The sequence below is a fragment of the Epinephelus lanceolatus genome, chromosome 3 (genome assembly GCF_041903045.1).
Source record: "Epinephelus lanceolatus isolate andai-2023 chromosome 3, ASM4190304v1, whole genome shotgun sequence".
In the NCBI taxonomy this organism is placed as follows: domain Eukaryota; kingdom Metazoa; phylum Chordata; class Actinopteri; order Perciformes; family Serranidae; genus Epinephelus; species Epinephelus lanceolatus.
The window spans coordinates 6,582,367-6,607,274 of record NC_135736.1 but is presented as its reverse complement, the minus strand read 5'-3'; the positions used below and the strand labels follow the sequence as shown (position 1 = coordinate 6,607,274).

At 38.3% G+C, this 24,908-nt stretch overlaps 2 protein-coding genes across 5 annotated transcripts in view; both read right to left on the bottom strand.

Moving 5' to 3' along the window:
* LOC117255965 (integrin alpha-L) overlaps positions 1-15,064 on the bottom strand; it is a 63,770-nt gene extending 48,706 nt beyond the window's left edge. For all 4 annotated transcript variants that reach the window (XM_078163877.1, XM_078163869.1, XM_078163874.1 and 1 more), the window contains exons 1-15: positions 14,923-15,064; positions 9,012-9,129; positions 8,581-8,672; positions 8,358-8,440; positions 8,136-8,250; positions 7,860-7,990; positions 7,616-7,758; positions 7,244-7,394; positions 6,722-6,857; positions 6,530-6,603; positions 5,003-5,120; positions 4,025-4,167; positions 1,792-1,938; positions 1,477-1,674; positions 932-1,062 (exon numbers count right to left, since the gene is read on the bottom strand). In XM_078163877.1, the coding sequence (XP_078020003.1) occupies positions 932-1,062; positions 1,477-1,674; positions 1,792-1,938; positions 4,025-4,167; positions 5,003-5,120; positions 6,530-6,603; positions 6,722-6,857; positions 7,244-7,394; positions 7,616-7,758; positions 7,860-7,990; positions 8,136-8,250; positions 8,358-8,440; positions 8,581-8,672; positions 9,012-9,129; positions 14,923-14,971 (1,829 nt within the window). In that variant the 5' untranslated portion in view covers positions 14,972-15,064. The remainder of the gene's footprint in view (positions 1-931; positions 1,063-1,476; positions 1,675-1,791; positions 1,939-4,024; positions 4,168-5,002; positions 5,121-6,529; positions 6,604-6,721; positions 6,858-7,243; positions 7,395-7,615; positions 7,759-7,859; positions 7,991-8,135; positions 8,251-8,357; positions 8,441-8,580; positions 8,673-9,011; positions 9,130-14,922) is intronic.
* Positions 15,065-16,875: 1,811 nt separating this feature from the next.
* LOC117255008 (nicotinate-nucleotide pyrophosphorylase [carboxylating]-like) lies at positions 16,876-24,150 on the bottom strand. The gene is made up of 5 exons (XM_033623543.2): positions 23,928-24,150; positions 22,992-23,245; positions 20,315-20,625; positions 18,319-18,450; positions 16,876-18,219 (listed from the first exon to the last, which is right to left on the bottom strand). The coding sequence occupies exons 2-5, from the start codon at positions 23,242-23,244 to the stop codon at positions 18,010-18,012; spliced, it is 906 nt and encodes a 301-aa protein (XP_033479434.2). The 5' UTR covers position 23,245; positions 23,928-24,150; the 3' UTR covers positions 16,876-18,009.
* Positions 24,151-24,908: the final 758 nt, after the last annotated feature.

Sequence of the window (24,908 nt, the reverse complement as noted above, 5' to 3'; positions counted from 1 at the left end):
TTGGAATAAGGTGGATACTTGTATTCTAATGCATAAAGGATGGGCAAACAAGACACCAGTCCATGCCTTTGAATTGTGACTTTGGACTCATCCATTGAATCATTTTATATAGGCAGTGGGTCACTTCATTTAGACACTCATCATGAACCATACACAGTACATGATGATTGATCAGCTTTGTAGATTGTCGCATAGCACTTGATTGATTCTCCGACAATGTGTTTCTTCTGTGTCTGATGCCAGAAGTTAGTGCCCAAGTGCTGGATTTTGATGACTTCGGAGTAAGACCGAATTGGACCAATGCACTGACAGGCCTAAACAAGGAAGCAGTCCTGAGCGGTCTTGTAAGGAGGCAGGTTTGGGTGGTGGATGGATCACAAAAACCCAGACTTTCCTCTAGGACTTGGAGACATCTGTTCGGAATCGTGTGAACTTCTGATTGAACTGATTCATTTTAAGGGACATCCTCACCATGTTTCTTTTCCCATACCTAACCTCTTTAACTTTATGTTAATTACATAACTGAACATTAAGGATGTAACATCATTCATTGGGTGCTAATTCATAGGATATGGTAAATGGACTGCATTGGTATAATGCCTTTCTACTCTTCCGACCACTCAAAGCGCTTTTATACTACATGTAACATTAACCCATTCACACACACACACACACACACACACACACACACAGTGTGTGGTGCAACCTGCTCCTCAGTAACCACTCCACTCACACCACACACACACAGAGTGTGTGGTGCAACCTGCTCCTCAGTAACCACTCCACTCACACCACACACCAATGGAACAGCCAGCAGGAGTAATGTGGGGTTCAGTATCTTGCCCAAGAATACTTCGACATGTAGACTGGAGGAGCTGGGGATTGAACCGCCGATCTTCCCTATAGTGGACAACTTATCCAGTATCCATACCTTAAGACAACAGCATTGCCCTGTGATCCAACCACAATATCTGGGAGTCCGTCTTCTCCAAGGTCAATGTCCCCATCAATTGACTGTCCAAAGAATCTCAGTCCAGGATATATTTTCTGTCCCATGATTCTCTGGAATAACAAGAGATTGAACAACTAAAAGTCAGATGCTAAGTGTTTAGTTATTTTGATAGATGCCCAGGATGAGACAGATACAGTTTTTAAAAGTAAATACCAAAATCATTGATAAATCCTGATGATAATCTTATCCCCTACAAAAGTAATGTCATTCCAAGGATGGCTTTTTAGTTTTATTCAAAAATCAGTCTTAGTCTGATGTATTGGCAAAGAAACACATTTGCCTAACCCTGATGATGTTGAATAAACAAGGGAGAGACTGACTGATGTGGAAATATATTTTTTCACCCTCTGCCAGCATAGTGAACCTCTGATCTGTTGCTGTTTCATGTGCCAACTACCTTTTTTCCCCAAAAATTCAACTAAACAAAATCAAAAATATAATGTGCCAGGTTTTCTCTGTCTCACCTGGCTGAACGTATCGCGTATCCCTCTTTGTCTGTCACCAAGGTAGATGTACACAGCCCCACTGTTATTGTCCTCAAGGGGGGCTCCAACAGCAACGTCTCTGAGTCCATCTCCATTTAGATCTGCAAGACTGGATATGGTTGTGCCAAATCTCCCCAAGAATGATGCAGTCACATTCCATTCACTGTTCAGTTGCATCTGTGGGACATGAGAACATATGTCTGTTAATTAAGAGAATAAATGTTTTGTTTAGCTCCTAGTAACATCACAAAAGCTTAAACACTTCATTAAAACTGAGCCTTTATCCCAGCCCACCTCATTAGTCAGTGTGTAGATGACGATCTGGCCTTCTTTCTTCTCTTGAGGCTGGTAAAACAGTGGAGCTCCCACCAGCAGGAAATCAGTGTCACCGTCTGAGTTGACATCAACTGAGCACAGCTCTGCACCAAAGTAGGAACCAATCTGGAGAGTAGAGTTTATATCATCTGAGTTAGAGAAGAACAACCCTTAATCATTTGTGAAAAACCTACATGTATAGAAGTAAAGTTAGGATTAACATTGCTATGCTTTGAACAACTCTTTCAGTTTCTCACAATAAAACTAGGTGCCAGTCTAAAGGAAGTGCTCTGGTTTCCTTTCTGCAACTGCAGAAAAAATGACGTGCCCTTGCATGTTCTTCAAAAGGTGCAACATGCAGTGTTTTGCATCTCTAATGCATTTTATACTGAACAGAAATTCAAATTCAACACTTGTTTTTGCTTCCATTTTTCACAAGTTTAAGTTAAAGATGTAAGAGTTTTATGTGCACAAAAGACTTAATTGTTCAAATTTGTTAAAATCAGTGTTAGAGAGCCCTCCTCTTTTTCCAGGATAATCCATCTACCTGTCAGGTGTGGCACATCAAGATGCTGATTAAATAGCATGATTATTACACAGGTGTGTCACTCTACAATGTGCAGTTTGGTCACTCAACACAATTATACAGATTGGTATGTTTTGAAGGAGTGTGCTATTGGCATGATGACTGCAGGAATGTTCACCAGAGCTGGTATGTGAACTGAATGTTCATTTCACTACCATAGGCTGTCTCCAATGTTGTTTCTGTGAATTTGACAGTACATCCAACCAGCCACACAACCGCAGACCACATATAACCACACCAGCTCAGGACCTCCACATCCAGGGTCTTCACCTGACACTGAGACCAGCCACCTGAACAGCTGATGCAACAAATGGTTTGCTCAACCGAAGAATTTCTGCACAAACCTTCAGAGACCATCTCAGGGAAGCTCAACTGCATGCTCATCATCCTCAGCAGGATCTTTATTTGACTGCAGTTCGTCATTGTAACCAGCTTGAGTGGGTAAATGCTCATGGTCAATGGTGTCTGGTCCTTTGCAGAAGTGTTCTCTTCACAAATAAACCTCAGTTTACACAGTACCAGGCAGATGGCAGACGGAGAGTATGGCATTGTGCGGGCAAACAGTTTACTAACTCTAATACTAATGCCGCCACAGCCTTATGTTGAAGCATGATAATGCATGGCCCCATGTTGCAAGGATTTCTACACAATTCCTGGAAGCTGAAAACACCCCAGTTCTTGCATGGCCAGCATTTTCAACAGACATGTCACCCACTGAGCATGTTTGGGATGCTCTGTAACAGCATGTACAACAGTGTGCTCCAATTCCTGCCACTAGCCAGCAACTTGACACAGCCACTAAAAAGGAGTGGGCCAACATTCCACAGGACACACTCAACAACCTAATCAACTCTATATGGAGGAGATGTGTCACACTGTTTGAGGCAAATGGTGTCACACCAGATACTGACTGATTCTTTGGGGTATCTGGAACCCAAATCTGTATTTTTGTAGCACTTAGTTATGTGATATCCAAATAAATGTCTTTTTTCAAGGTGAAGATGCACATTTTGGAGTGTCTTTTTATTGTGACCATCCCAAGGCACACCTGTGTAGTAATGATGCTGTTTAATCAGCATCTTGGTATGCCACACCTGTCAGGTGGATGGATTATCTTGGAAAATAAGTGCTCACTAACACGGATTTTAGCAAAGTTGTGACCAAAATTTGAGAGAAATGTAATTATTGAATGCATAGAAAAAAAGTCTTAGATATTTACCTCAAACCTTTGAAAATGGGAACCAAAAAAGTGTTGCATTTAAATTGTTGTTTCATGTACAAAACAGATCTGCAAAAACACAATCAGGGCCCAGCAGCCTGGTCCAAGAAACATTCATTTGGTTTTCTGAACAACTTTGCAAGGTTAAAGCTTAAGTCTTCTAACAGCGGATATAATGTAAGTGTGAAGGGGTTTCTAGGTTACTGAGCAAGGTTATCTCAAAGGTAAAACATAAACCTGTCTGTTGGACAGGCTCCTGCTCTTTAGGTACAGGGTAGAGAAATGTCCTAAAAATAGACACTGGCTCTAATGCTGGAATAACAAACATGGTGAACATACCACCTTGAAAGCAAACAACAAACAAATTCTGTTTGGAATATGTATGATAAATCAGATGCTCCACTAACCTGTTTCCCTTCAATTTTTTGTGCTGCGTACCACTTCTTGTCATTTTGTCTGAAAAGAATGATCTGTCCTGTGTGGTTAAATCGTGGTGCACCCGTGAAATACAGAGCAGCGTTATTCTTCTTTCCAACAGATATAGAGTATCCTGCAACACACACACACACACACACACACACACACACACACACACCATCTGATAAATGTTCATTCACGTCAAATACGTTAAGATTTTACATTTTTTGTGTTAAAATGCAGGTTAGAAAGTGTTAATGTTAATCATGTTAATTCTTAAGAAACAGAAAGCTATTGTGTCCTTTTATGAAGGACTGTAGATATGCACTCACTTAGTTCATGATCTCATGTATTTGCTTCATTTACAGTACAAAGCCATTTTTAACACACATACAAATACTATCATATATTAAGATATACTTACAACATATACTACCACAATTACTGTTATTATTATTATAATATTATTACTAAAATTGTTGTTATTGTAGCTATCGTCATTACTGCTTGCCCTGGTTGTCTCTCAGTCTCTGTCTCTCTCGGTCTCAATTTCTGTCTCTGTCTCAGTTTCTTGCCCCATCTCTGTCTCTCTTTATGTGTCATTTTGTTATACGGATTACTGCAAATTTATCATGTTGATCTATTCTGTACGACATCTATTGCATGTTTTTCCATCCTGGAAGAGGGATCCCTCCTCAGTTGCTCTTCCTGAGGTTTTTTACCATTTTTTCTTCCCCCCGTTAAAGGTTTTCTGGGGGGTAGTGTCATTTGTTGTAAAGCCCCCTGAGGCAAATTGTGATATTGGGCTTTATAATAAAATTTAATTGAATCAACTTTAATTGAACCCATGTTTTTTTCCCCAAACATCACCTTAAATAAAGTAGAACATCAATATCTCAAGCCAAAAAAACATTTTTAGTAAAGAGGCAGATCATCTGAAAAGAAAGAAATATCCTGATGTTCAGTACCCATGTAGGAGTCCATCTCCATGAGTGGATCCTCAATTTGTGTTTTGTCTTCTCCATGAATGTCTTGAAGAGAACCACGCCAGCTGTTATATCCCACTGAACCCAGAATCAGTCTCTCCTGTTGAGAGAAATGTGCAGGTCAGAGCACAGAGAGGAGTGGAGCTACCGACAGTAGTTATGTTGAGAGGAGACAAATCAATAGTCAGATTGTGGCTGGTTGGTCCAGTGAGGCAGCAGAGAGGAAATCATGAACAGACATCCAAAAATAAAAGAGATTTCCTCTCCAACAAACAAGTCAGTCAAGTTGAAAACAACACCACACAGTTTTATAACCACTGGCATCTGCCAAATGGTGTATATGCCCAATTATAGTAGAAATTCACTGTCAGCCTGGTCAAACTCCCAGGAGCCAAAATACGCTGCTTAGCAAGTGTCCTCCGAATTTTTCTGTACTCAACAAGGCAGCCCACAGAACAGACAAAATGCTGTCGGCCCCTCGCAGCTCAAAAACCAAAACATTGTGTATGGTGAGTGATATATATCACCTGGAAGCTGGAAATCTGATGATTAATTTGAGATGCAGCTCAGCACTATTTGTCAACTTTTTTAAGTCATAAATCTGTAATAAACATTGCATGCACAAAAGTGCATAGTTTGTGCCCAAACTGTATGGAACTAACATAAAGTGGAAATGTGTGTAAAGGGGAGACTAGTGGGTACCGACAGGACACATTTTCATTCAGATATCATGAGGTGAGAGGTCAAGGGACCTCTGTGAAAATGGCCATGCTGTTTTTCCCTTGCAAAAAATTAATCTAACTTTGGAACATTATTTAGCCCCCTTCCTGAGAAGCTAGCATAACATGATGGTACCACTGGATTCCTTAGAGGCGACGGCGAAAATATTAGCAGAGGTTTAAAAAAACATTAACGCGTCATGGTAGGGTGTTAATTGCATCGTGATTAACATGTTAATGCTAACAGCCCTAATATATACATAGATGTATGTATGTATGTATGTACAGAAAGAGAAAACTTGCCCTGGCCACTGAGTGATGCTTCATTTTGGCTTGACAATTTCCAATATTGCAGCCAGGTCACAAATTTTCTCATTTTACACCTAAACATTACACTAAAATATGTTTTTAAAACATATAATGCAAGAAATAGGTAATGTAGTAACAGACTTGTGGTGTTTAATACAATTTTTCTCCTCTTTCTGTGTTGTCCAGCATTTTCTCAGGACACAAAATCTTTAACAGTTCGACTGCTAGGTACTGCTGAGGTGAATCATAACACTATAAACATAATAGACTGTAATAACAACAAGGGTGTGGTGCACCATGTAGCCTGACTTAATTCATATTTTATTAAACTATTGTTATACATTCTCTTTGCAAACATGGTCAGATACTTTAAAGAAACTGTTTACCTTCACTTATGTATGAATGGTTATCAAGCACCGTGATGGTTGACCATAGTTACGGGTATTGTTTCTTCAGATTTTTTCTCTTTGACTTTACTTACATTATAGAAGACAGCACTGAATCCACTCTGAGACATTTCATCAGTCATGTCTCCTGCCTGAGCCTCTTTGGTGCCTAAATGTAAAGACATAAGCAGTTTATGGTGCTGTTACTGGGGTACACCAGGAAGATCAAATCAATTTTTGCTACAGCATTATTGTACAAAAAGGGGAAAAACAAAAATCAACATCACCTTCCATACTAAAGATCTTTTTTTGAAAGTTTTCCAGAATTGTTGTGAGTCCATCATATTCCTCAATTTTGAATGCATATTTTTCTCTTGGTTTTGAAGCAATTTCTTCGAATTTGTCCAGCGTAGCACCTTTGACCTGAAACCAGAATGCTGCTTGAAATTCTGAAGTATGTTTGAGGCTGATGTCAGTAAGATAACGCAGTTTTGCACAATATTAAACATAAAACTGGAATCCGTACAAGTTGAGCTTTTTAACGATTGTTACATTATTACTTATCTATAAAATATTTGAAATGTTTCTTTGCTGCCAAAAACGTTAGTTTTTATTTTGTGTTGGGGCTTCTCCTCTGAGAAGTATTACTGTGTATCATCTGCATGGTGGTGAACAGAACAGTTCTAAGAACTGAGCCCTGAGGCATACCACTTGTGATTGTTTTCAGCTGAAGAAATATACCTATCAACAGAGATGTATCTATTGGACAAATAAGAAAGAGTATTGAGACATATCAAATCATAGCTTACCACAATGACAAACCGAATTATGTTTTTGTCATTATATTCTTTTAAAATCCCAAACACATCTCCATCGCTGGGATCTCCATCTGTGATCATAACCAGAACTTTGGTAGCATCAGGAGAAGCACCGGCATCTGGACTTTCCAAGATTTCTTTCCTGAAACAAATGTAAAGGCAACAGTTTTAATCCTTAGAATGATAAAGCTTCGCCTATAAATATGAAGACATTAACATTTTGTACTTCAACTAATAATATGCTCATAATCGTACAGTTGTAGTGTGCAAGTTCCTGTTATTAGGTGTGTTTTCAATAGGTTTTTTTAATGTTATTCAGTTGTTAGAGTTTAAGGACTGTTTGTGTAATGTAACTGAACTCACAGCACAAATGTGAGGGCTTTGTGTGTGTTGGTGAGACTCTTCATTTGGTGTTCGTCCTTCAATTTAGGGAGATGAGTATTGTTTTGATAGTCATTGAAGTCAAACACTTTTCTGTAGTCTGTGGAGAACTGAACTGCTGCAAACTGAAAACAGACACACAACATCATACAGTATTTAACATAATGTGTTTACAACTTAACAGCTAAATGCTATGAAGACTTTAATGTTGCAGTAGCACAGTGACCTTGATGGATGAGTTCTTAAGGTTGTTCATTATATCTTCTATGAAATCTTTGTTTTTGCTGAACTCATTTTCGGTCATACTCTTTGATCCATCAAACAGAAAAACAAGGTCCACTGTCTTTTTTGTGCATTCTGAAAAAATATACAGAGTTAAACTTAGAGAGTATAAATAAAGAATATTTAGTCAGGACAGACACAATAAGAATAATATTTTACTGCAGGAGAAACATGTTACAGCCGCAGAGTTTGAGATGTTTACTGTCTTTGTGTCTTTTACCTTGGAAAGCAGGTGTGAAATGAGAGATTTCCTGGAGATGATCTGTGATTTTGTAGCACACGCTGTTCACATAGGAGTTCTCATAACATTCATGGACTACACTTGGACTGCAAACCTAGATCAGACACATGAGGCATAAGAAATTGATTCATTGTTTTGTTTTGCTCTGTCACAGAGAATCTATAATTCTATCCAACTGAATGAGCTTTGTGATTTTCTTACAGTAAATTCAGAGCGTTTGAAGTCTTCAGCTACCGACAGGCCAAGGTGCTTGACTGGTATTTTTGTGTTTGTCCGAGAAATTTCTGCAACAATAACATTTGATTAGTGCTTCTAAAAAAGAAAAAGTTCTTCGTGTTTCTGCATTGTTGGAAACTGTACCTCTTCTGTTTTTATTTGTGTGGCTCATTGTATGATTTTGACTTTGAAAACCACATGTATATACCTTTGGGGTTGAAGCAGTTCATGGATTGGTTTCGTTCAAGTTTGCATATTCCCCCTGATCCGTTTTGCTGCAACGGTGCAGTAACAATTATCCTGTAGAAGGATAACCATTTTAGTGACAAAGGCTGACATGAACAGCATAGTTTTAACTGAAAGGAAAAAACATTTTTCTGTTATAGGCAATGTGTTAGTAAAACCTCTTTGTGATGGAACAGGAAGAATAGTCACAGGATGCAGTATCATTCAAAGTGATAACCACAAAGTGTTATCACCCTTCACAGAAGCTTCTTATAAAGCAAACCTGAGCTCTCTTTCAACTACACCAAAGGAAATTAAGCATGGCTGATAGAATGCAAGCAATTCAACTTTATGAGTCACTCAGAGTATTACAGCAACACTACATATCAACGGAAGTGGCAAATGCAAACTTACCCTTTGGTCGTGTCAGAATTGTATTGAAGCACTTTGTATCCAAAGAAATCTGTTTGTTCACCAGTATAGACATCAGGATTTGTCAGATCAATGTTGAAAGCCAGAGAAACAGTGATGGCTGCAATTTGTGAGAAAAAAAAGACATTTTGTGAGCCTTAATCATAAGAAGGTGGCAACTGCTTGAAATGATTACCAATAAAAAATCTGAATTTGAGAAATAATATTGCTGTTTTAGAAAATATGCGATATTTTAAAGATCGGTTAGTAATCTAGCCCTGCCAAGCATTTGTCACTACAGTTGTTCATGATAATTAGGAATACACTGATTTACTATTTATTGTTTAGGTCTACAAAACCCACTTGTCACATCTAAGAATACTTTGCAAGAAGTTCTTATCAGTAGAATACATTTCAAATATAGAAAAAGTATCTAATGCATTAGAGAATACCAAAGTACATCTGTTGAAAATGTTTTTTTATTAGTCCCATGTTTATGTTGTGAATACTTGCATATTTTTATTTATTTATTAACTCCTGCTTTTTGCATAGTAGTTTTGTACCATGCAAAAAGTGGCTGCAAGAAGATCGCCATTGTTCACATACTTGTCTGAGTACTTTGTGTGCTTTTGTGTACCTGGTGGCATGGTTTGACAAATTCTAGGTCCTATGCATACACAGTCTCTGTGGACCCTCTGCCCAAAGACTCTCTCATACACCTCTGGAATTTTATTTATTTATTTATTTTACAAAGTCAGTTTGTCTTCTTCCCCTGTCTGTTCTTTCTTTCCTTTTTTTGTACCCTGGTTTTCCTTTCTTGAAAGACATGATAGTGACAAATCCTAGTGCAAGGGTGGACTACACCATTTTCTGCCTTTAAGGGGTGAGAGGAGTCTCCACTACTTTTTTTTAAGTGCAGTCTTTTAAAATGATTTATTCGTCTAATTTCAATTTTTTTTCAGGCTCTAACTAAGTAGAAATTAAAAAAAAAAACGCCAATAAAAACAAATTTTTCATTCCAGGCTTTTTGGGTAATCAGTCCCATATTAATACAGTTTTTCCCAATTGCTAAAACACAAAAGCCAATTCTCTAAACCAAATGACCAGTTCTCTAAACACGTTTAATAAAACTAGCCCCCATTTGCCAAAACCATAAACACATTTCACATTAAGACACAATTCACAAAACACAATCCTCCTTTTCTCATAAATCTAAACACATTTTGTCTTGCTAAAACACAAGTTGCAAAAAAGTTTGCTCAAATTATCAAATTAAAGCTCATGTGATGCAAAATGCTTGCCACAGTCAGCAAAATTTGAACACAATGAACACACCTGGCTTCATTCATTAAACATAACAACTCAAAATTGAAGACACTTGTTGCAAATGATGTGACCACACCTATAAAAGCCAGTTCAGAGTGCACAGTTTGCCTGGCAAGGGACAATATTGCCTGCGATGCAGATGAGGTCCTGTGGCCCGACCCAGCTCGACGACGTGATGCCGCACAATGATTGTGGAGTTTGTGTGTGTTGTATAGTTCCATAAATAAATAAAAAACATCAAACCCTGAACATTGTTTTCAATGAGTATTGTTGTGTATAATGGATCCTCTGTCGTGTTTGCATTGAGTTGTGATGCAGTACAGTAGTGTAGCCTACATACTGTATTTTCTGTAGATTTACATACTGTTCATATGAAACACACAAATCTATGAATGCCCAATACTCTACAGTGATATATCCTGAGAACAGATACTGTAAGATTTCTAAAAATGTGCTTTGGCAGTTGTGAAAAAAAAGTGAACATTGTGTTTTCAGTTGTTTTGTTGTAGTCTGTAATGATGCGTATAGTGTTTAAATTTTTGCAGGCTTTGAGCAGCTGTTTTGGTGTGAAAGTTTGAGTTTTGACGAGAGAAGGTGTGGTTTTGTTTATGTAGCTTTAGAAAAGTGTGTTGTGTTTAGAGTTTTGGGAAAATGGAGGAAAGTTTTGTGAAATGTGTTTTAGCAATTGAGAAAAACTGTAAATCCTCAAGAATGGAAAGAAATTGATATATCCACTAGTGGACAGATGAGGTCCAAATCAAGCAGCAACCTCCAGGGCTGAAAAATGAAGCCACTTGCCCCTTGCCAAAAACTGTAGTTCTATGAATGACCACTTGAGGTTGGCTACAGAAGCCAGTCACTCTCCACAAACCCCCATGTTAAAATGCCCTACTTAACAGCAGAAATAAACATGGTTACAGCCTGGTACAAAAATGATTTTGGTCTCTTTAGCTCATTTCCCCTTACGTGACAACTGTACAGGGGGTGAATTTTATACTACTCACCTGTTTACATTTTATTAAAGCTTAAAGTTACACATAATTAAGGGCAGGCCACTTTAGGTGACAGGCTGTCTGGCAATACTGTCCTCAGCTTCTCGGACAGATCTCCCCCTTTCTCCTCTCAGTGCCAGCTCCAAAAAGCCAAGACGGCGATGGCTGTAATAGCCTACCGAATTTGAGGTTTCAAAACGGAAGTCCACAAACCAATGGGTGAGGTCACGGCAGTCTGTTAGTTTCACAGCCTATGGTCCAAATCAACCCCAGTCAACATCCGAATTAAATATATTCCTTAAGACTTTATACAACACATGTCTTTTAAAAAAAATGCTGCAATTAATTAAAACACAAGCAAACTGACAAATTCATTCACCACTCTGACAACACATTCACACACGGCCCACAACTGAGTTAAGACAAAATAAGTCTCTGTGGATACTGCAATCATCATTTAGTGTCCCCTGGAACTTCTATTGTTGTGTATGACCTGCAGTGATTCTGTTTTCTTATATTTTGTATTTTCTGTATTGATGTTTTTGCATGTGGAGAACATAAAATCCTTAAGTGGCCATGGGGGAGATAAAAACAAAGATAATTTATTTATTTATTTTTTTTTAAATGATGGAAAGAAAAAAAAATAGAAGGGTGGGAAAAAGGTAAATAATTTTGCATTCTCCAGAGAAACTTCTACGTTCCCTTGCGAAACTTCTGCATACTCCCAGAAAATATTTTGACCCACCCAAAGACAGATGAAGTATGACAGCAATAATTCTAAGAGAACAGATTTGTGGTGACGTGTATGACACCATCCAGGGATGGGCACTATTTCTATTACTTGTATTTAAAATATGTATTTCAATTACATTTGAGTATTTTGTAATTTGTATTTGATAAGGCCGATAAAAAGCAAATGTAATTTGTAACAAAATACTTTGAGTGGAGTAATTTTGTATTTAAAATACTCAAAATACTTTCTCCATGAATCAAAAAACAAAAATAATAGCCTACACATTCTTATAATATTGGATGTAACAATATTTTTTACTTTTTTTTAATATATTTTTATCTAGGCCTATATGTTTTTTTAAACTTGGGCCATTCAATGTGCCCTTCAGTGACCTAGTGGTCTGTTTTACTGGACTGTGCATAACATAGGAAATTGTATGTTGTTTGGTTGATGCTTGGGATGAGTATGCTACAAATGAATTGCCTCACGTGGGATCAATAAAGTTGTCTGAATCTAAATCTGAAACAATAAATGATATTTTAGGGTAGCCTATGTCCCTAGCTTTTTTCTCTCTTTTTCATTTGAAAAAAGTTGAACAAAGGGCTCCTAAGGCTCCAAGTTAAACAGCAAACAAAAAGAAAAGAACCAAAATAGCCTAACCCTAACCCTACTACCATCCCACTGACCAACGAAAGAGAGACATGTATAGGCTACTCACTTGTTGTTAAGTTAGCCTACCTGTTCACTTTTGTATTCATTAACCATTTATTTTTATTCATTTTTCTGTGCAGAGCTTGAAGTTTTTATTTATATGATTTTTATAGTACACATAGGCCTAATGCTATTCATATGTTATTATCACAGTGTCTGTGAATATTTTATTTGTTGATACAAAAAAGTTTAGGGGCTGTTAAGTCTGGTTAATAAATAAATATATATATATATATATATATACATAATCAAGTTGCTGTCTTTTAATGGCTGTTCTTAGTTACATTTAGTTAGTTCTGTGACTGTTCTGCCTTTCTGTGGGGTTCACCAGAGCTCTGTGTATATCCTATAGCCCAAACCTGAATACTCTGCTATACCAAATTGTGAGAAAACAAGCGCACATTTGCAATAGCTGCGACCAAATTTGCTACTATCACACCATTAATGGATAAATCATGGTAGTTCTTTCTGGCATAGTTATTTGTGGTCTTTAATTGCAGCATGTAAATGTTGAGCATTTTTGGTCAAGGACTTTTTGAGTTATTCACAAAAAGATTTGAATCGGTTAGTATAGCGGACGAATCGTGGGCATTTTTTCTGGTATAGTTACTCATGGTCTCAAGTAGCAAATTTTGAGCATTTTCTAGATAACACAAAGTTTTTCGTGAATAACTCAAAAAGTCCTTGACCAAAAAAATACTCAAATGTAATTGAAAAACGTATTTTAAATACAAGTAATAGAAATACTGCCTATCCCTGCTCACTGCTCACATCAGCGTTTATCTCCTACCATAACAGGAAGCTGTTTCTAGATAACAAGCTCTGAAAACCCACAATATGCCACAGTGCCTGTCAGGCACCAAATGACACACAAAGTTAACAACTATCTGAAGATAATAATGGAGCATTTAGCAGGTAAAGAGCCAGATATTTCATTCAGGAGTTGATGGAAACCGAAACAGAGCTAAAGAGGAGGAGGAGGAGAGTAAATATCGGGCCTCATCAGGTGGTAAGAGATGGATGCTAATGTTGCTCCATATCTGCTGAAAGTGTACTAAGACCTGCATTTGCATAGCGCCTTTCTAGTCATCCGACCACTCAAAGTGCTTTTGACACTATGACTCACATTCACCCATTCACTAACACTCATACACTGGTGGCAGAGGCTACCATAAGGTACCACCTGCTACTCAGTTTTTAACACACTCACACACCGATGGAACAGCTATCAGGAGCAACTTGGGGTTCAGTATCGTGCTCAAGGGTACTTCAACATGCAGACAGGAGGAGCCGGGCATCGAACCGCTGAACTTCCGATTGGTGGACGACAAACATGAATTACCTTTATATGGTGACTTTGTGTCACAGCCTGTGTTTCTGGCCGCAAGCGACCAAAAAGAAAAAGTTGATGCCTGAAAAAATTGCAGTATATTCATCTCTCTCTGCTACTGTATAGTATTTACAACATATAGTCGGATTTAGAGATTTATGTCACCTAAATCACAAGAAAAAAAAATCACTAATTCTATCAATAGGTTTCTGTGTGATTAAGTTTTGAAATATCCACCTCAGATTTTTTTCTTTTCTGCCAGCACTCTACAGTTGAGGCAAAGAAAAAAAATGTGTTGCTCTAAGGAATTTTAGAAAAGGACACATACAAACTCAAAAGCAATTTGTTTCCTTAAAAACAATGTCATGGTTACTGTAGATAACCCAAGAACCTTTCAGTTTCTGTAGCACGATTTCTTCTGTAAGAAATAGTTTCACTTCAAACTGTTCATGAAGTTTATGTTGTAAAAGTCTTAACTTGTGGTCAACCACCCATCCTGGCTCACCCTAAAATATTTCCTGAGCTTGTGCACTCAGCACACTTTCTTTGCATTAAACTGAGGGTAAAAAGTTAAAAATTAGAATATGATCAATAAAATCTGTATGATGAACGTTCAAGAAAAAACCCCCACATTATCAGGTTTTAAAACTTTACATAAAAATCAACATTTTTGTTGTTTTACACACAAAAAAAAGAGCTTTAACATCACTAAGGGGTTTTAGCCATGAAATCACTTCATATCACACATAAATCATCTTCATCTTTGTAGCTAAATATTGTCTTATAAATCCCTCTCAATATGTAGAGAATTTTAGATCTTACCAACAGCCACCATGTAGATGAGCAGGAAGATGCGCTGCTGCCCGTACATCTTTCACATTGCCTTTCTCAGGTCTAACAGTGCTGCTGGCTTTTCTTGAGACTTGTGACTTTGCAATACTTCCTGTGTGCTTTTTAAACGAGGGCGTTTCCGTAACAGGTGGTTGTGACACTTCTGCTCACAGTAAAAAGTTTCTTTTCCCTCATGCTTCCCCTTTTCTTTGGTAATTCCAAAAGCCTTCATTCTGCACTTTTTCAAAAATACATTTTTTAGGGAAAAGGGTTGCTAGAGTATACAAGGAGTGACAGTCATTAAAAGACAGCCCCACCCCGCTCTCACAACTGAATCAAAGGTATTGATGGCACAGGCGTCTCATTATAAGTCAAACATTTGAGTAAACACACATTCAGCATGCAGACATTTTTGTGGTTAGACGGTCTACTGAGTCGACAAAAGGACATGCTGAATAAAGGAAGAAGACAATCAACATGATCAAATGCAGATTCAAGCTTATTGGTGGCAATTCACCCAGATGTTTTCCCTCATATTTGTTGTGTTGTTTGTTCATGCCATATTGGTTTACATTTGGTTATGCCCAATAACATGTATACACCACAATAAAAAAGATTTAAATTGGATGTCAAAATGAGGATCTTGTGAGAACCCAAGACTGCTCTGATAACTAACATCTAATATGGCAAAATAGGAAGGTTCACTTCCTGTGGTGGGAGATGTATTGAAATCTTTTGGTTAAGAAATGTAGCAATGTTTCAGAATAAAAATACTCCATTACACCTAAAACGTGGATTTTTACAAGTGGAAGCACATACGTTTTAGCAGTAAAATGTGCTTATTATTGTTGGAATATGATTGATGATGATGATGTATTGTGTGAGCAGCATTTAAATGTTGTCATGGTGGAGCTAATTTTATACACATATTTTGTAAACTGATTTTATTTTATCTTGGACTTATTTCTAATATCATACCCTCTAGAGTGGACAATATACTATTAGAAACAGCTTTCGGTATAATGTAGTCCAACTCTAACACTAACTATGACTTACATTTACCACACTGCATTAGAATACAGGTGCACCTATTAAAGTGGACAGACATTTCTCTCAGGAGTTGGTGTCGGGAGAAAAGGAGAGTAGACATGGTCTTACATTCATCAGGGAGACAAAAACATGACGACAAATTAATGCTAATGTTGCTCTGTTTGCCAGAAGTGCAAATAGGCAACTGTTTACTAACAAATCAACTTTATAAGATATATCAATGTTGTATTGCAGCAAATTTCTCTGGCACCCAGATTGGCCAGAAAAGTAGGTGTTTTTTTTTTAAAAAAATGTACCTATGCTTTTTTAAGAGGACCCATTATGCATTTCCTTATTTTTTTTCATATATGTCTGTCATATATATAGCGTTACAATGTCAGATGTTCTCATTAAATGTGGCCAAAGTTTCAAAAAATGAGGTAAATGTTTGTAAAAGTAACCTGTTAGCAAAAGCCTCAGGTTTCAGACCATTCTGAATACTCAGCAAGGATTCTACTTTCAAGACAAGCTTGAGACTGTTTTCATATGGACATCTGCTCCAGGCACTACTGCAAGTGTTTACCTAACATAGCCTACACTGCTACATGTAGCTACATTCTGATGTCAGGGAATACTGTAATCCTGGTTGCTGATGTTTTTAATTTCTCCCCAGTTTCGGATCACAATCATGGAGCATGTCCAGTTGTGAAGACTTTACACGGTACTTTTCAAGTGCGGCTATTCTCTGTTAAAGTCATTCCCCGGCTGCAAGTACATTGCTACAAGTAGGTACATGCTAACATTAGGGAAGCATATAATCATGGTTGCTGATGTTTTCTCCCTGATTTCAGTATCTTGTTCCTATTGGAACATGTCTGGTTGTGACAATTTTAATTTAGAAGCTTTTACTGGTGATGTTTTACAGTAGGAGGTGCCACCATACTTTATTAGTCATTGTCCAGCTGCAAGTACACTGTTACATGTAGCTACATGCTAACATCAAGAATAGTTGTAATCATGGATGCTAATGTGGTCTTCCAAATTTTGGATCATATTCCTGCTGGAACATGTCTGGTTGTAAAGGTTTTGGTTTACTCTGTTAGTCAGTTCCCAGTTGCAATGATGTTTCAGAGACGCAGAGAGCACAGATACAGAAGTACCAGAAAGGCTGACCGGTTAGAGCAGACTGGGCTTTTTCGGGAGGAGGACTTAGAGAGACAGGCTCTAAAATGGAGTGCCTTAGACAGAGGGTGAATTCAAATGTTCTATGACAGAGAGTATGAGAAAAATAAAGTGCTTCTTGTAAATTAAAGCTAGTAAACATGATCAAGTAGAAACCCAAAATACAAATATGAACCTAGAGATTAGCATAATAGACCCCCTTTAAACTAATCACATGACACAACATTGAGTGAGAATATGTTGCGATTTTTAACTCTACAAATTATCAGGACATTGTCTCTGGACAGAAGTGTTGCACTTAAAAATGTTTTCAATACTTGAAGCACCATTCACCTCCATTGTAAAACAAAACAATCTGAATGGCAAGACACCACGAGTTAGAAAATGAGAAGTGAGAATGAAGTGAGAATAAAAATGTTTAGGTATACCAACCCTTCTACATACTGGGCCATATTATAGTTTGCCTAAGCTGATCTATATATCAGCCTTTTTTTAAGTTTTCCTTTTAATCTGTATGTTGTTGTTATCTCTGTTGATTAGTTTCAACTTGTGGCTGCTGTTCCTCTATGGCAATTCAGCTCTGCATGTTTTGTATTTCAAGAACTAAATGAAATTGTCTTTCTGTCTACATGGCCCCAGCAGAGAAGTGAGTCCAGCCTCATTTCTGTTTTCCTTTTATCCTCATCAAATGACTGATGACACAGTGAGCAAACAGGATGTGAACTATTTCTCAAGCTTGAGCAACAGTAGACTACTGTAATGTTGTTACAGGAAATAAACGTACACACTAAAAAGTCTCATCTATTCAGAAGAAAATGTTACTTAATTTTCTCATTCAATCAGTGCACATCCTATTTGAGGAGGTCCTCATTCTTGGAGGCTTGACTGCACAACAGGCTTCTGAACCTTGAGAGAAAAATCCACAACTGGGCAACCCTGTGTTATGCAGCCCAGGGAAATGATGTCCACATGTGGGGAGAAATACATAGCTAAGTTCTCTGGAGTCACTCCTCCACTGGCTTCTATCAGTAGTGCTGGGAACTCCTCCTTCAGTGCCTGAGCTGCAGCATGGAGCTCCTACATTGAGAGACAGTGTAGGTTAAGTGTCAGTGAGTAGAAACCAGGATAATGAAAATGAGAAGTAACCAGGACTCATGTTAGTTTAATATTCTTAACCTGAGGTTTGAAGTTGTCCAGCATAACGATGTCTGCTCCAGCCCTGGCCGCCTCTCTGCCCTCCTCTATAAAGCGGCACTCCACCTCAATCTTACTGCTGAAGCCACACACTGATCGGGCAGCTTTCACAGCCTAGAAAACAAATAGGTATTGTGAACGCACCTTAACTTATGAGAGATTGTTAAGTCTCACCTGTCAGACATTGTGTGTTTGCAACATTTACAAAAAACAAACTTCTTTAAAAAAAGAAAAAAAAAAAGGTATATGACAGTTATTCTTAAGTGGTAAGTATTTTACTGAAGGTTGAACATTCAATTCTTAAAAAAATATTTATTACTTTTGGTAGAATGGTTTGATCAAAAATAATATTCTATAAAATAAATGTTGGCAATGTTTCATTTTTAATGCAGTCATTTAAATGGATTGGTTTTATATTGTATTGTAGTTAACACAATCAGAATTTGTAAATACTAAAAACTAAAGATTGCAAATGAGTGGGCATTTATCTATAAGTGGACATTTAAACTCATCTGATTACAAATTTTAGATTTCAGATCCACATTTGAATGTGATCAGCTTGAATGTAGTTTTTATTATGCATTAGTCTGATGTTCACTTGGTGGGATGGATTGTCTTTCATGTACAGACAGTCATCGTCTGCAGAGAAGGCATCATTGGGTCAAAATTTCAGTTTCATTTTTCAGTTCATTTCAGTTCAATACATTGGTGTAGGACCAAATAACTACACACCAAAAAATAGCGGGTCAATTTTAGCCCAGTACGAGTCAATCATGTTACCCATGGATGGATTACTAAACAGGCCTACCAGGCACAGGGGGGCCTGTGCCTGGTAGGCCTGTTTAGTAATCCAGCCTGTAAGGACTGCAAAGAACTGCAAGAGGTTACAAAATAACTAAAAAACCAAACAACAACAACAGAAAAAACAGCAAAACAGCCACACAGAGACACTAAATGACTACAAAGAGAACAAAACAACCAGAAGGGGACACAAAATGACAAAAACTACCGAAAAAGACATACAATTACAACAAAAAGACAAAAACTTACCACAAAGAGACCCAAACAACTACAAAACGACACAAAACCAGAAGGTGACACAAACTGACTATGAAAGAACCCAAAACTACCATAAAATGACAGAAAATTACATCAAAGAGACATAAACAACTTAAAAAACTATACAAAACAACCAGAAGGAGACACAACCTTACTACAAAATGACATAAAACTACCACAACCACTGTATGTCTTGCTCCTGAGTAGGAGGGGTGGTGGTGCCCTTTGCATATCTGTGCCCAGGGGCCCTTGTCTCAGAATCCACCCATGGTGATGATACCCAGTACTGCGTCAATCTAGCACTGAACTCAAATTTATCTAGTGCTCCTAAGTATAAAAACCACTGGGTCACCAATCACACACAAAAAAGTAGGCTACTATTTTAAATCAAACCAGCCACAATGTGACCCAGTATTTGGGTCATTATTCCCTCTGCATCAGAAAACAACCCAAAATGAAGACCCTAAGCCCATTTACCCTGAAACTGGGTTGGTAACGTGACCCAGTTCACGTCCCTGTTAGCCTCTGCTGCACTTTGTGTGTTTAGTGCTAATTAGCTGTTCTAAAGCTAAACTATGACAGTGAACAAGGTAAACATGATATGCTAAACATTTGTTAGCATGCTGACATTCACCTCAAGGCAATACCTCCAAACTACTAAACCAAGTTTTTGAACTTGCACATAAAAGGAGGATAATTAAAACCACATTAATTCAAAAACCTAATTTTAAAGGTAAAATATTTTAATGCTATAAACAGAGTGATGTTTATATTTCAACATGATGTTTTCAGTAAAGTTTGCAATTATGTAGGCTATTAAATTAAAATGATTATGTCCTTTTTTTTTTTTTTTTTTAACATTTTCTCGAACATGCATTGTAAGAGCCATTTTAACTGGATCTATGTTGCAGCTGCTCACCTGTGTGATACTTCCTGATGCCCAGACGTGGTTGTCCTTCAGCATCACCATTGAACTCAGGTCCTGTCTGTGCATGGACACATTGCCAACCAGCATGGCATACTTTTCCACCAGACGGAAGCCCGGGGTGGTCTTGCGTGTGCCAGCCACTTCTCCATGCCAGCCTCCCACTGTTGCCATTGCCTGGAGCTTAGAACAGCGGGTGGCAATACCTGAGGCCCGGGCCAGGCAGTTGAGAGCTGGCCTTTCCCCAAGGAGGAGGCACCTTGCTGGGCCTCTCACCACAGCAGTCAGTGTGATGGCATCGGGACCTGTGGAGGTGAGAGAAGACTTTTGGATGATTGACAGTGCTCATATAAAGAGTTCAGAGAGTTTGACTAAAACCATGATCATCAAATTTGAGGAGCCACTTGTAGCCAGTGCAAACAAGGAAATAGATGCATCTCTAATTCACACCAGAAGTCAGCAGGTTTTGTTTTTGTAACTAGGGGTTCTTGTTGTGTGAAATTAAACTAGTAAGAAAATGTTACTGCAGCAGGATGAAAGCTGAAGTGTTTGGGGCACCATTATCTGCTCAGATTCAATTGAATGCTTCAAAACTCATTGGACGATGCTTCACAGTGCAGATGGACATTGACCTGAAGCATATTGCAAAAGCAACCAAAGACATTTTTAAGGCAAAGAAGTGGAATGTTCTGCAATGGCCAAGTCATATCATCTGACCTGAATCCAATTAAGCAGGTATTTCTCTTGCTGAAGCCAAAACTGAGGGCAAAACACCCAAAACACAAGCAGGAAGTGCAGACGGCTGCAGTAAAGGGCTGGCAGAGCATCACCAGGGAAGAAACCCAGCATCTGATGATGCCTATGTGTCCAACACTTCAGGCAGTCATTGACTGTAAAGGATTTGCAACCAAGTATTAAAACTGACTGTTTAATTGATGATTATGTTAGTTTGTCCAAATACTTATGAGCCCTTAAAGTCAGGGGACTGTGTGAAGAAATGGTTGTAATTCCTACACGGTTCATACTACATTTTTGAAAAAAGCCTTAAGGTCAAGGTCACAAGGTCACATTTATTTCTATAGCACATTTAAAAAGACAGAAGTCACCAAAGTGCTTTACAAGAACACTGTGAAAATTACAATACCACATAAATAGAATGATAAATACTAAAATATAAAAACAGATACAAAATACAAAAAAAAAAAAAAAAACAGAAACAAATATAAAAACAGACAAACAGAAACAACATCAATTACACATAAAAAAAAAAAAAACTTAAATGAAAGCTGAGAGTCTGCACTTTAAGCAGGTATTCATTGTTTCATTTAAAACCCATTGTGGTGGTGTACAGAGCCAAAATGACGACAACTGTATCATTGTCCAAATAATTATGGACCTGACTGTATTTCTGGTCTGCTCACTGACTCCACCTCGCTCAGACCTCTCAGGTCTTCAGACAGTGGCTTTCTGGTTGTACCCAGAATAAGATCAGAGGCTGCTAATGGTGTAAGTTACTGCAGACCTTCCCTCAATATGCTCTGCATATTGACCTGTGATCTATAAGAACTGTATCTACATTTAAAGCTAAGCTTAACATCTTCCTGTTTTCTCAGGCATATTTTGTGTTAGTGTTCTGTGTGTGTGTGTGCGTGTGTGTGTGTGCCATGTGTGCATGTGTGAACTGTATTCTCAGACCTAACAGTAGTGTGAGTGTGTGTTTAGGTGTTATGTCATGCAATGGCTGTTATGGCCATTGCATGACATACTGGAATGCTCTATGTTTTTTTTCATTTGTTTTTTTTAATGTAAAGCACATCTGGTAACTGCAAAAACACTTTTATAGCCACTGCTCAACATCATATCTCAGAACCAGAAGAAGAGACATATGGTCAGATACTGAATTGGTGACACTAATTTTGGGTGTCCAGCTTGAAACTGTGCTGATTGTAAATATCTTCTTAGCTGCTGAGTTGAAAATGTGTGTGAAGCATCCACGTTTTCACAGACATGGATGTAAATTGTAATTGTAACTTCAATGGTTCGCAGAGCCATACAACCACGAGGTGGTAATTTGGTCATTTAATGGCTTGATTGGCTTCTGCTACACTAATGACCTCATGGAAAATGTGTTAGTTTGTGATTTTTAGTACGTACTGTAGTGGTAGTATATCTTTCATATGCAGTCTGATGTGAGCTGTCTGACTTGTGTGTCTTTTGTTTTGTTTTTTTTTGTAACTGCAGGGGCAACCAAACTAGTCTCCCCTCTCAGGATTTATAAACACAGTTCATTAGTATTTCACAATCAACTCATCTCATTGTGCCACCTCATCCCTGACTGCAGAGCACTCATGATCACACATGACTCAGATCATCCACTCTACCAGCACTTTACCCTACTGCCTTCTGGACCTGTTGAGGATTGACTAACCATGTGCAGAGCAAGAACTTTGTGTCTACAGCTTTAAATACATAAGCTCCTCTTATTTTTACAAGAAATCCTGATTTGTGGTGCCCCAATCTATGTCTTGTCTCTTTGTTTGATGTTTGCATAATTTGGTATGTCTTACTTGTTTGTACTAAGTATGCACCTACTGTGGAAAAGAAGTTCATCCAATAACTGTCTGTCTAAACTAATAATGTGGTGCTTTGGAAGACAGTGTGCAGTGCCTACCGATCTCAGCTCCCTCCTGATAAATCCAGTCCACGGTACAGCCGACCTCAGCGAACACTGCTGTAAAGAAGGGGCTCCCTGCCAGGATGCTGTGTGGTGTTTTACACAGCAACCTCGCCTCAACCTCCTGTGACCCCACACACACTCCCGCCAGGTCAAAGTTTGGTGTATCCTCTGCCAGCCACTCTCGTGCCAGCCGGGTCAGAGTGTGAGGTGGGATTGAGTGGGCTGCTATGTGTGAGGGCAGAGTCATTCTAAAACGTGGGAAAGGAGGAAATTTGTAACTTGTTGTTCCACTTGACATGAAAGTGGAAACTGAAAACAGATAAGAAAGGGACGTAACTTTTTAGTCTCACAATAACTGTGTGATTCAGAAAATCCTGGGCCCTGATGAGTATGTACTATACATCACAGTTTGAAAGTCTGATGATAGATTAACATTGTTCCTCTTACTCAATGACAGTGGAGTTGCAGCAAAGCCACAACTGCAAGATCACCAAAGCAGATGTTAGACTGTGACAGACTTGCCTGAGTTGCAGCTACAAAAACATCATAGGGGTGAAGACACAAAGGGCGACTTCAAGAAATATCTAAAGACCAGTGGTGGATCTTCCCATTGGTGACATGGGTGGGCACCCATAACTAGGATGCTCTCTGCTGGTTTTTCCTTCAATTTGTCATACATTATTCTACACTGTATGTCTACTGTATATGCTTTACTTTGATCATTCTTTCAGTCCAACCTGCATTAGAAAAAAGTGTGGTTCCACTGAAGAAGTCTGTGCTGTACCATAAGCTTCAACTAAGTAGACAGCTAGTATATGTCGAATTATGACAACCACAGCATATTCTGTCACATGTGGACAAGTTCATAGTTGTCTAATCCAAGATTAGAACTACACAAATAAATGCAAATGAGATATTTAGGCTACTTACTTCCATCAGTGGCTCTCCTTTTCCTGTTGATCACTTTCGGTTGGAATGCAGAGTTGTAGCGCTGAGCACACATAGCCACTGGAACAATATAACATGGAATTTGACCCTATGTCCGTGCTGGAATGTTTACCAGCTATCTACGAGTTAGCTCTTAGTTAATGTTAGGCTTTACATTGTTTGTTTAAGACTAATGACTAAAGACTAACTCTTTTGAATTACGAATTTGTGATGACTGGGGTATACTGCATGTTTGTTTTTATCTGTGGCATACACGCCGATATCCAACTGTTCACTAAAGCAGGCTTTACATCAGTAGTCAAGTCATTTTTGGGCCTCTTATGCTCCCAATGCGTGCCCCAAGGGTGTGGTGGACAGCAGCAGCTAACTATGCACAGGGGAAGTTATTGCAACATCAGACATGGTGAGAAGCAATGAAACAACTCAACCTGCATCAGCATTGTTTTTACTATGACCGACTGCTCCCCCTAATCACCTATGGTGACTTTCTGAACACTGGTTATCTCAACCTCAGGGTAGCACTCATTGTATGGTAAAAGCTCTTTGGGATGGGCAGTGCTAGATGGAGACATGCCCAGCAAAGTGGGCAGACTTGCACCTCACTCACTGCCTCAAGGCAAAAAGTTGCATATTTCACATTAAATCTAGGTTACATGGTGTATGGTATGGGCAGTTTAGGGACTGTTTGTTATTTATGAGGGGGAGGGTGTGGTGCAATAAGGGGAGGGAAACATGCATGTTTTCTTTCACTACTACACGTTTTTTTTATCTTTACAAGTTACTTTTTTGTTTTTCAAAATAAATTATTTATCATAGCCAGTAACTGTAAAAACTGAAATTATTGTTGGATTTCCAAATTTCAGACAGTCTTTGGACACATTATGTCTGACAAATGTTTCCATCAGGAAACAACATCAAAAAACAAAATAACAACATCAAAAACAAATATAACTTCAAAATGTT